The sequence below is a fragment of the Poromitra crassiceps genome (assembly GCF_964638095.1).
Source record: "Poromitra crassiceps genome assembly, chromosome: 10".
NCBI classification, from domain to species: Eukaryota; Metazoa; Chordata; class Actinopteri; order Beryciformes; family Melamphaidae; genus Poromitra; species Poromitra crassiceps.
The window spans coordinates 28,129,154-28,140,995 of record NC_139631.1 but is presented as its reverse complement, the minus strand read 5'-3'; the positions used below and the strand labels follow the sequence as shown (position 1 = coordinate 28,140,995).

The 11,842-nt window shown below is 43.8% G+C and overlaps 1 protein-coding gene across 1 annotated transcript; it reads left to right on the top strand.

Moving 5' to 3' along the window:
* Positions 1-2,156: 2,156 nt before the first annotated feature.
* On the top strand, positions 2,157-10,320 carry LOC310784352 (arrestin domain-containing protein 3-like; the record flags this gene model as incomplete). The annotated part of the gene is made up of 6 exons (XM_083645367.1): positions 2,157-2,415; positions 2,534-2,603; positions 2,821-2,968; positions 4,220-4,322; positions 7,605-7,870; positions 10,222-10,320. 6 exons carry the CDS (start codon positions 2,157-2,159, stop codon positions 10,318-10,320), a joined length of 945 nt encoding a protein of 314 aa, XP_083501493.1.
* Positions 10,321-11,842: the final 1,522 nt, after the last annotated feature.

The following is an 11,842-nucleotide window of genomic DNA, read 5'->3' as shown; positions in this document are numbered from 1 at the left end:
AAAAACTACTGAATTAATTTGTAAAATTCCAAATCCATCCGTGTTTCCAGAAACCATCTTAGTGTTGAGATAATTAAAAGTCTGGGAATTCAGAGAGAGTCTATGGCACTGCCTCAGGCCAAAGCTTCAGGAAGTGTGGTTTTAGCTTATATCAGCCATTATTCATAGAGGAAGCAAGAAGGAAATTGTGTCCAGCCCTCTCCTCATTAAAAAGCCTTCAGAACAGACGACTCCCATTTTGGCTGACATCCCAGTTGTAATATAGTTAGTAAGTTTCTGCTTCTACTCTCTATTTCAGACTTCTACTCTCTATTTCAGACTTACCAATTCACCAAGCTGTGCTCATCAAAATGCCATCCAGCCACACAGACGTGTGGAAAAGGCAAGGCATGAAAAGAAAAGAAAATGGAGGCAGTTATGAAGAGGTCTAACTGAAAAGCCATATTAACCATAGATAAATAAGTACTAATAAAATAGCTAGTTAGCCTACACGACCTTCCAGGTTCAAACTAGCCATACTAACCTGTATATGAGCTAGTTTGCTATATTTTGACCAGAGTACTTATTTTCCATTACAAGATGTCAGCCTCCAGAGCAGCTCTGCCTTTGAGGAATGTTTGAAACTCCAGTCTGTGAATCTGTTGTTTGTCATTGTTTTAACTTTGTGTGGTAGCCACTAGTCAGCATGATGAACTGTCAGTAAACCTCACTCCATGAGACCTCATATCAAGAGATGCTCTAACGACAGACACTAGAGCCCAGCTTTTAGCCTCCTTGCTAGAACGTCCGCCTCCCATGCCCGAGGTTTTGAGTCCAATTCCTAGCTGCAGGGAACTACACAACGCAGGTTACATTTGTTACACATGCAATACAAATGACCTGCCCGGCGGCATGGAAAGATGACAAAAAGAGGTAGCCTACTTGTCACGTCGGCATAGTCACATTGAGGGACTGGTAGTCAACACTTATAGACAATTCTTGCTGATAGTAAAGGTGTGAGCTACTAAGATAGACACTTAGTAATAGCAAACATCTAATAGCACACAGTAAACGTGTCTATCTTTGTAACTCGCACCTTTACTATCAGAAAGAAGTGTCTATCTTAGTATAGCTCACACCTTTACTATCAGCAAGAAGTGTCTTGTCTATCTTAGTAACTCACACCTTTACTATCAGTAAGAAGTGTCTTGTCTATCTTAGTAACTCACACCTTTACTATCAGTAAGACGTGTCTATCTTAGTAACTCACACCTTTACTATCAGTAAGAGGTGTCTATCTTAGTAACTCACACCTTTACTATCAGCAAGAAGTGTCTTGTCTATCTTAGTAACTCACACCTTTACTATCAGTAAGACGTGTCTATCTTAGTAACTCACACCTTTACTATCAGTAAGAGGTGTCTATCTTAGTAACTCACACCTTTACTATCAGTAAGAAGTGTCTATCTTCTCACACCTTTACTATCAGTAAAAAGTGTCTATCTTAGTAACTCACACCTTTACTATCAGTAAGAAGTGTCTAGTAACTCACACCTTTACTATCAGTAAGAAGTGTCTATTTTAGTAACTCACACGACACCTTTACTATCAGTAAGAAGTGTCTATCTTAACTTAGTAGGCTACCTCACACCTTTACTATCAGTAAGAAGTGTCTATCTAACTCACATTCATAGCATGTAGCCTAATGAACTCATTTTATGTGGGGGGGATTTGTTTTGTGTCATGCGCCAAATCGAGCCAAGACAGCTTTCACAACATGACATCTAGCTCTACAAGTGCACATTATTATCACTATTACAGTAAGGCTACAATATGTAGGCTAACTGTTTGCCTCTGGCAGCAAAGTGTAGTCCTGCCTGCGGTACTGTTGGCATGTTGGGCAAGTTCATGTCCCAACATGACCTTTTATGGAGTCTCTGCATCAGTGACCTCCTCCAACAAGCAGATTCCATTGAGATAAATAAATCATTAATCTAATCATCTTCTTCTTAGCAAAACACGCCCTATGTTCTGCGTTTGCGCAGTCTGTTAAAACGCATTTTTGTGGTCTGACTGTGTCAAGGATTTATCCAGCAGTAAACCGAGAGGAGGAGAAGAAGTAGTTTGTAGTGTAAGTTAGTTTCCACGGTCAGCTGTGCAGCATTCGAGGTGCAACGATGTTCGAGCAAACGTTCAAGAACTTCCGTATCAATTTCAACGCCTTGAACGAGAGGAGCACTTTCTCGAGCGGGGACGCGATGACAGGCCAGATCTTCTTCGACCTGACGAAGCCAACGAATATCAATTCAGTAACGCTGACGCTGAAAGGCAAGGTGAATGTCCACTGGTCCAGAAGATCAGGAAAGGACCCAATAAGCTACTCTGCAAAAATAGAGTTCTTCAAAATCAAAAGCGACATCGTGCCAGAAACTAGAGGTATGCCTGCCTGCGCCCACACTATCCGGGTGCATGATAATAACACATTGCAATCAATCAAATCGTCTCCATTCATTGTTCTGTTCAGTTACTCTGTCTGTCACTCACTCTCTTCCAGCTACCAGTGGAGGCACACAACTTCAGCCTGGGACGCATGCGTACCCATTTGCATGTCAAATCCCCCAGGGGTGTGTATCAAGTGTTTTCATGTTGGGTGTTATTTTGTCTCTTTTGTTGCTATTCACGGTGGAGATTATTCATTTTCTTACATGATATATAAAATGCCCTTGAATCTTCATGTTCAGTAATTTGTTGTATAAACTTGTTACACTGTTGTGCCTTGGTGCCAGATTGCATCAGCACTAATATCTTCTGCCTTCACTTATTTCCTGTGCCCCGGTGCAGAGACTTCCCATCTTCCTTCAGAGGGACTTCCGGTCAAATCGTCTACTCCTTGACTGTGGCTATCGACAGGCCGTGGCATCTGTCCAAGGACTTTGTGACCGAATTGAACTTTACAAACCGCATAGGTGTCAACCAGCCAGAGCTGCTGGTAAGTGACAGTCTCCTCCCACTGTTTTTTGTGTGACTCATATACCTCATCAGTTTGGATTATTATCCTCAAAAGTCCATGATGACGTCACCTAAGTGCAGGTAAAGGGATGGGGATATAACAGGGTACTGTTAGGATGATGTCATCATTCCTACTGTGATGTCATAGATCGCTCACTGATGATGTCATAACACAAGGTGATGTCATGTCCGGGACCTATAAAGGTTCGGTTCTGCAAGTCCTCTGCAGTCGTTCATAGACTAATCTCACGACAACCTTCTGCAACAGTTCCCACCTTCGAACCTTGCAGACTCAGCTATCAAGTTCCACAGCGTTCCTAGTTATCGAGATTCCGGTTTACCAAGTGTGTCTTGGCCATCAAGTATCCGCACCTAACGGCCGGAACACACATCTTGCGTGTGCTGTGCGTCTGCGTGGCATCTGCGTGGCGTTTTCATTTCGGTTCCCATGTTAACAGGTTACAGCAGCCACACCACTGGCATCAGACGCGCGTCTCAAGCGCGTGTCTTGTGAGCGTGAGACGCGCGTCATCTAGAGAATAGAAGCGAAGCCTATTTTTTCCTTTTACCGCGCGCGTGTCTCTAGCGCTCTACACAAATAGACACAAAAATACATTAAACTGATATTTTACAGGGGCAGCCACAGCCAATCAAGGCTCGTTTTGATTTGAGACGAGAGGATGAGCTGAGCTCACAGCTGCAGTTCTCCTGCCCTCTGAAAACCACATAGGCGACAACGTGGTTTCGTTCCTCCCCTCCCCACCACACACACACACACACACACACACACACACACACACACACACACACACACACACACACACACACACACACACACACACACACACAAATCATACTGCCTCGATTCTGAAGTGAGCCCAAGCGATCTTCAGTTAAAATCATCATTGTATTGTTTATAGCAAATTTAATAAAAGGTCAACTCTATAGGAAGATAGTTGGCAGACAGGCAGCAGCGCAGCACCTGCACGCACCAGCCACGCTGCCTGTGTGGATGCCGCGGGCGTGCCAGCCGCAGCAAGCACGCCACGCACACGCACACGCCACGCACATGCGACATGTGTGTCCCGGCCGTTAATCCACATGTCTCACAGCAACCCTAACAGGATAAGATAAGACAAAATGGATTAAATTAAACTGAATTCTACCTCTTTTCCACGTTCTCTGCTGCAGATATGTGTCACTTTCTCTTTGTGTGCCTGTTTCTGTGCAGGCCCCCCTAGCAGGCTCCAACAGCATGACACTATGCTGTCTGTGGTGCGCCTCAGGTCCAGTCTCAATGAACGTCAGCCTGGGCAAAAAAGTCTTCACCCCCGGTATGGAAATGTGAATCATTTGCTTACTGTGCTTGTGAGTGTATCTGCACTTACGGTACTTGTCATTTGTCTAGTCTAGTGGTATACACTACCAGTCAAAAGTTTAGACACAACTGATTGAATGTTTTTCATCATCCTTAAAGGGATACGCCAACATTTTGAGAGTTTAGGCCATTTGCCATATTGCATTAGCATTATTTTCACTTTGCGTGCAGTACAAACAGTGGTAGAGCCCTCGCTGCTACTTAGCTTAGCGCTACAATGGCAGTCTATGGAAGAGCTGCCTATCCCCATTCAGTCACCCAAAATACACATTCCAACAGCGCCAGAAACAATGATCACATGTACATGTTGTGACTCGTGTACTCGGCACGCGATCAAATAAGAATCCAAAGTTATGTGAAACGGTCATTTTCGTAGTAAATCCACACACTGAGAACTAACAAAGAGTAACTGAAGTTACTTCCTTGTTAGTGCATGCGCTGCACACAGCACATGTGCCTCATGCCAAACAAGTAACTGTTGGAATGTGTATTTTCGGGTGACTGAATGGGGATAGGCAGCTGTTCCATAGACTGCCATTGTAGCGCTAAGCTAAGGAGCAGTTCAATCATGAGAGACTCGTAATATAATTTTAACAAACTTTATTGAATCAGAATAGGCAGTTTGAGTATGGCGTATGACTCCATGATGTGACGCTCCTCTTGCTTATGAGAGAGGGGCGTCAGTGCTGTATGAGATAGGACATCCCCCTTAAGGGGATCTGTTTCCAACAGGAGTTATAACATTGGTGGTGATCTGGGGAGGTGGTGGGATGAAGCTTCTTGCTCTGGAGATGCTGGATGAATGCGTGATGCTGACACGAGGTGAGTGATGACTGCACAAGTGTGATTTAAGCTGTGGTGATGGGGGCTTTATATAGTACCAGGAGAAGGGCATTTATGATGTCATAACTGACGTCATTTGGGCAACTGACGTCACACTGCAAAGGTGACGTCATGGAGAAGGTGACGTCGGAGATGGTGATGTCATTTAGTGACGTCATTTGGGCTGAGGGTTATGACAGCATGGGGTGCTCTAGTAATGCCTTATTTGGTCTTCCATGATTGAAATTCAGTCTATGACTACACTAAGGGCTCTACCGCTGTTTGTACTGCACGCAGAGTGAAAATAAAGGCATGTACATTCTAGTTTTAACATTTTGAGTGCCACGGCCCTTGGGCAAAAGGTGCTGTACTGTGCCACATAGGCCGCAATGCATTTTAAAACAGTCATATAATTTCTTTAATAATTACTATGTAAACACTGAACACGCACAAATAACGATGAGACTCTCTTCTATCACCTGCAAAAAAAAGTTTATTGATCCCATTTTCCGTTCTTTAGTTATGAGCCGGAGAAGATAGCTTGATTTGACCAAAAACAGCCACTTTTTTTCTATAACCTGAGATATTCAGCCTTTTGTGAAAGGAAGCATTTCAAGCACATCATTGACTCATTGCTAATATTTTCTGATGTAATGACACCTCAAAAATAATTTCCTTCAATAAAAGAGTGAAAACAAAGGAATTTTGTTTGGCCAAATACTATTTTTTAGCTGCAACCAGCAGCGCTGGCCCCTGCGTGCGCTGCTGGTTGCAGCTTCTTGCTGTTCTTGATTTACTGCTGGTGGGCATCAGATATTCTAGCTTGCGTTTCCTAATCCTGTCCTGCTGTCTGGGTGTTGTATGCTGCTCTGCGTGCCCCCCACCCCCCCCTTCCCCCCCCCACCCCCTCAACTGCACACTCCTCCTTCTGGGAGTGTCTCTGGGGCTTTCTGCTGCCTGCGTTTGCTCTGCACTGACAAGTCCGCTACATCCAGCTTTTTTACAACCGCGTGTATTTGTCACCAGCTCCCATGCTTCCAGTTGAGAATAATAACAAATCCACGGCTGATCATGCGAATGGGCTGTGCAGCGGACACGGAGGTGCTCAATTGTGACCGCAGATTGGCTGCTGCAGGGGCACAGCTAACGTTATGCTTCAATGAAGCAGCTGCATACGGACGGATGCGATGCGATTTCCTTTTCCCCAACGACTTCTTCTGTGTGTTTTACTCCACTTTCTCTCATCTGGAGTGCGCTGTCGCCACCTAAGGGTTCTGTAAAATAGGTTAGACACATTCAATAGCTCTCATATTGTAAGAGGCGATGTAAGAAGCATAGATCGACACCCCCCCGTCAAAAAAACAATTTCGAGTTATTGACGCCATTTGGCGTCGCTGGCAGCCTACGGTAAATTTCTAATGACGCCATATGGCGTCGCTGGCACTCAATGTGTTAATATCGGCAATATGGCAAATCTCTCAAAATGTTGGCATATCCCTTTAAAAATGATGAAAAACATTTTTATCTAAAAGCTTCTGCTTAAATGCTTGAAATCTGTTTTTTTAAGACAAATATAAATTGTGAACTTGATGGCTATCTATGAATTTCTTTCCAAAGCTTTTGCCTTTCCATCAAGCAAAAGGGCAGCTACCTTAAATAATCTAAAATATAAGGTAGATTTTTTGGGGGGGAAGGGGGGGTGGTCACTGCACAATTCCATTGTGTTATTATAGTTTTGATGTCTTTAATTGAGCAAGGCGGTAGTTCAGGCAGGCCACGAATGTCAAGCCCAGCTTAAACCCAGCCCACAGCTGATTAGGAGCTGATCTCAAACCCAGCCCACATCGGCTCAACTGATGCCATTGGCTCAACTCATACAGGGGCGCCCTATTTAAATCTGCTTTACTCTGCCTGTCATTGCTGCTTCCTCTGCAAGCCTGTTTGCAACCCACCTCCTCCCCAGCTCCTCCCTTTATGCTATATCTGACTTAAACAATGTAAATTATGTTGTCATTGTTGCTTGCTCTGTTCTGTACCTGGAGGGTCTTTTGCTGCTCCTTGCCTTAAGGCTATTCCACAGATCTGTGGAAGGGCAAGGAGCTCCCAGAATCTGCTGCTGCTGCTCTCCCTGCATTAGGCTTTCCATGCTTGCTGCGTGGAAGGGCAGGGAGCCTCCAGAACAGAGTCATACCGCCAAATTTAACTTATGCAAATAAAAGCTTTAAATTGATCTAAAGTGGTGTTGTGTTTTGACTAAAGTGGCCCTGACTGAACTATTATTATAGAATGTGAAAAAAACAGAGAGAAAGAAAAACACATGTCTAAACTTTTGACTGGTAGTGTAAGCATGGAGTTTAGCAGCAGGGAAAACAGTTAAACAGGCACGAGTCACTCACACTATCCCCCACCCCCACAGGTGAAACAGCCAAAATAACGTGCGAGTTCAGCAACGCTTCATCACGAACAGCCACTCCGAAGGCCCGCCTCCTTCAGAAGCAGGCGTTCTACACCCACAACAGGGTCAGCAGCAGGATCTACAACAAAAAATTGGCCTCCAACACTGGCCGGCCTGTCAGCCCTCACACCTCCGACGTCTTCACCGAGATGACCATCGTTATCCCCAACGCCGTCCCGCTCACCATCGCTAACTGCAGCATCCTCGAAGTCATTTACACTATCGAGGTAGGTGCCAATGACAGAATGATGCCCCAATAGTGCTGCTTAGGGATGTCACGATACTAGAATTTCTACTTCGATACCGATACCCAGGAAAATATCGATACTCGATACCATTTTCGATACCGTGCGCCGTGCGGTGGGATGACAACAACACATCAAGAGACATAAAAAATAAACAAAGACAGATTGACGGACAGATGCATGCTTCTCCATAATCTAGGCCTGATAAAACTCATAAAAAACTTTGACCTTACACAGCAGATTACACCTGCTCTACTCATCAGCCTATCATAACACAGCAGATTACACCTGCTCTACTCATCAGCCTATCATATCACAGCAGATTACACCTGCACTAGTCATCAGCCTATCATAACACAGCAGATTACACATGCTCTACTCATCAGCCTATCATATCACAGCAGATTACACCTGCACTAGTCATCAGCCGATCAGAATACTTTGAACTTGTTGAAGCAAAAGATACCCACCAATGACAGGGAGGGAGAAATCAGTGGTATGTTTGATTTTTCAGTTGCAAATGAGTATCGTCTCCGTTTAACATTTTTAGTATTGACTTTTATCGATACTTTTGACAACCCTTTTGACAACCCTGTGCCACCAAGATAGGGATTGTATTTTTTATCAACTTTATTGCAACAAACACAGTCATATTTTCCATTGTATTAACACATTCACTGCCAACAACGTGTAAACACGTTTTCAGAATCCAGCTGTTGACTGCCAACAACGTGTAAACACGTTCTTGGCATCGATTTTTTTTTTTTGACGGTGGGTTGTGCATCTAACCCTTTTACATATCTTATATAAGTATTGGACGTGTACAACGTGTACAACCCATTCCACCGACCCACTAAGTGGCGACAAGGAAGTAGGAAGGCAAGCAAAAAGCAGTGTGATCCATTTCCATTCTCATGAAAATGGATTGGCGGAGGCGCTTTCGTTTTCGCGTTGATTGCTGGCGGTGCGGGATTGCAAACTTGCATCGTGGATTGCGGATGGAGCACACTTTGAGGCACGCAGCGTAAATATGACCAGAGTCGCAGGGGCTTCATCGGAGCTCTCGGCCAGGGCTCCGGGAGGCGGGCGAGTCCAGCCGGGCTTCCTCGGGGAGCGGCCACGCAGACAGGCACAGCCAGGCACAGCGGCAGCGGGGCAGTGAGGCTGGTGACAAGCAGCAGGCCATTTTGCCTTGCAAAATAGCACCAAATTGGAAACAGCCATAAAAGGCTTTTAGAATGGTATTTTCAACCCATTCTTTTTTGTTTCTTTTTCGCTCTAATTTAGAGTAATTTAATTTCTATTCAGAAATTTATTTGAGAGGTCGAGAGTATGAGAAAGTGAATTTGCACAGGTAGGAAAGTGCTTGTTACACGGCGCTGCAGCCAAGAAGAACGCCCACGGAGGGAGGAGTTCAAGCAACTCTCCCTCTCGCTCTCTCCCTCTCTCTCTCTCTCTCTCTCTCTCTCTCTCTCTCTCTCCCTCCCTCCCTCTCTCTCTCTCTCTCCCTCTCCCCCTCTCCCCCTCTCACTAGGATTAAACCTAGTGCGTCTCCCTCCCGAGAGGGAGGGAGAGAGAGAGAGAGGGAGGGAGAGCGAGAGGGAGGGAGAGAGAGAGAGAGAGAGAGAGAGAGAGGGAGGGAGAGCGAGAGGGAGGGAGAGAGAGAGAGAGAGCGAGAGGGGGAGGGAGAGAGAGAGAGAGAGCCAAAAATGAATGGTTAAAGTGACTGTTCTATCCAATTTCACAAAAAGCCGTTTATCTCTGAATATTTTTTCTGACGCTAAAACCATGCTGTATTCAACTGCTAATGCTTACATAACTACTAACTCTACAAACTAACTCTTTTAGACAGAGAAAGTACACATTCTATTAGTACTTTTGAGATATTGTATGTTCACAAAGTCCAAGCTGAAACGAATCCTCGGCTCTTGTAAAATGAGCCAGAATCCTCAAAAAACGGCTTGGCAGAAGCTACCTACAGCAAAAAAAAACGGCTGGCAGTCAATGTGTTAAAGACCTTTGATCTTTAAAATATGATTTACTTTGTTTGAAGTGTAGATAAGTATTCAACCCAGCCTGGGTCTGGAGCAAAAATAAAAAATGTCTACTTTAATGTTTATGAACATTACAAATGTAAACAATCTTTTTGCTACTTCAAAATACGTCCAAATCTACTGTTAGACTTTGTATCGGGGAAAAATTGCAAATGATTTGATTTTCAGCGGAGAGCCAATCTGTCCTTTTCATATTGGGATTAAGGTTTAGGTCTTTGATTGAGTTCACACGTTTTTAATAATCTCCTATCTGTCTTCCTTATTCCCTCCACCTCATAGGTGCGCCTTTGTGTGACAGGTTCCTCTGACCTCACAGTGCTGTTTCCCATCATCCTGTGCGATATCCCTGCATACACTGCTCCCCCGTCTTATTTGTGAGTACCTCAAGGCAGTAACCCCCCGCCCCCTTTTTTTGGTCCTTTTTGAGGGAGCATGATGTTTCTTGTTTGGTAAAGGTTTTTGTCTGTTGAAACAATCCAAACTGATTTCACTTGATAGTAAAAGGTATTTTAAGAAAATTAATTATCCTTAGATTGTGTTGATTTGACACACCAAAGTTTGATGTCATGTACCTTTACATTAATTTCAAGGCATGCTCTGTTATTGGGGGAACTGTATTTCTCAGGGTCTTCATATCAGGCTTGCCTTTTTGTCACTTAGCGGCACCTGATGTTTGCTAACCAACGCACACTTTATGTTGAGAAATCATTGTAAAAAAAAATTGAATATCATGCAAAACCACTTTAAACACTTTAAAGAGCTTTCTTTAGTCAATGGTTGATTTAGGCCTCTTCAACTGCTACCACTAGTGTACTGCTCTCATTGTGTGTACAGTGGAAACACAACTAAACAGCCAGCCAAACTCCATCAGAATGAATAGCGGAGTCAGGGTGTAGCCTTCTCTGCTCCTAGTGCTTTATTTTGCGGCACTGTTGCACTCACAATGAATGGAGTAAAACTGAAAACAAAAACAATGAAGCAGTATTGAAACACGGGCATCAACCTACATTCGACAGTGAGTCAATGTAAATAATAGCAGGCTGGTCTAAGCTATAAAATAAAAAATAAAAGTCCCACTTTCAAAATAAAAGTCCCACAATCAGGTTGTACTCACTACACTTGGAATTAGAGATGTAACGGTATGAAAATTTCACATCACGATTATCGTGACCAAAATTATCACGATTATCGCATTATGACGGTATTCATAAAAAAATTGCTGAAAATGTTAAAAAAGTACTGAGAGAATCACTGAAATCATTTTACAATGTTTTATATTGAAAACTCAGACCCAAAAAGGATTGATACTAGGGGTGCACCGATCACGTTTTTTGCCACCGATCACCGATTGCCGATCACCTATGAGAAATATCTGCCCAACCGATCATCGACCGATCACCGATTACCGATTACCGATATATGTATATATATATATATATATACATATATATACCGTAAATTCCGGACTATAAGCCGCGGCTTTTTTCCCGTTTTTGGCCTTTTTTGGCCCCTGCGGCTTATATAACGGTGCAGCTTATCTATGGATTTTTCCAGCAAACGGCCACTCGGGAACCTCCAAAATCTATGGATGTTGGTATGAGGCAGAACGAGAGCAAGACAGACATTATGAGAGCGAGACCCTGATTGGATGATGTTGCAAAAAATGTGCCTCGCGACCTGATTGGAGCACTGTGCCACTACGCTCTCTCAGCCACTACGGTAAAACACCCTCCCTCCTCCCTCGCTCCGTGGGGAAAAAGGCAGCGATTGAGCCTGAAAGACAGTCTGAATGAAATTGAATGTAACATTCCCAATTCTATGTATTACATTCTAAAAAACTAACAGCAACATTTTGGAAGGCTAAGCCACACAACTAGCTCGTTGTAATCTAACATCATGC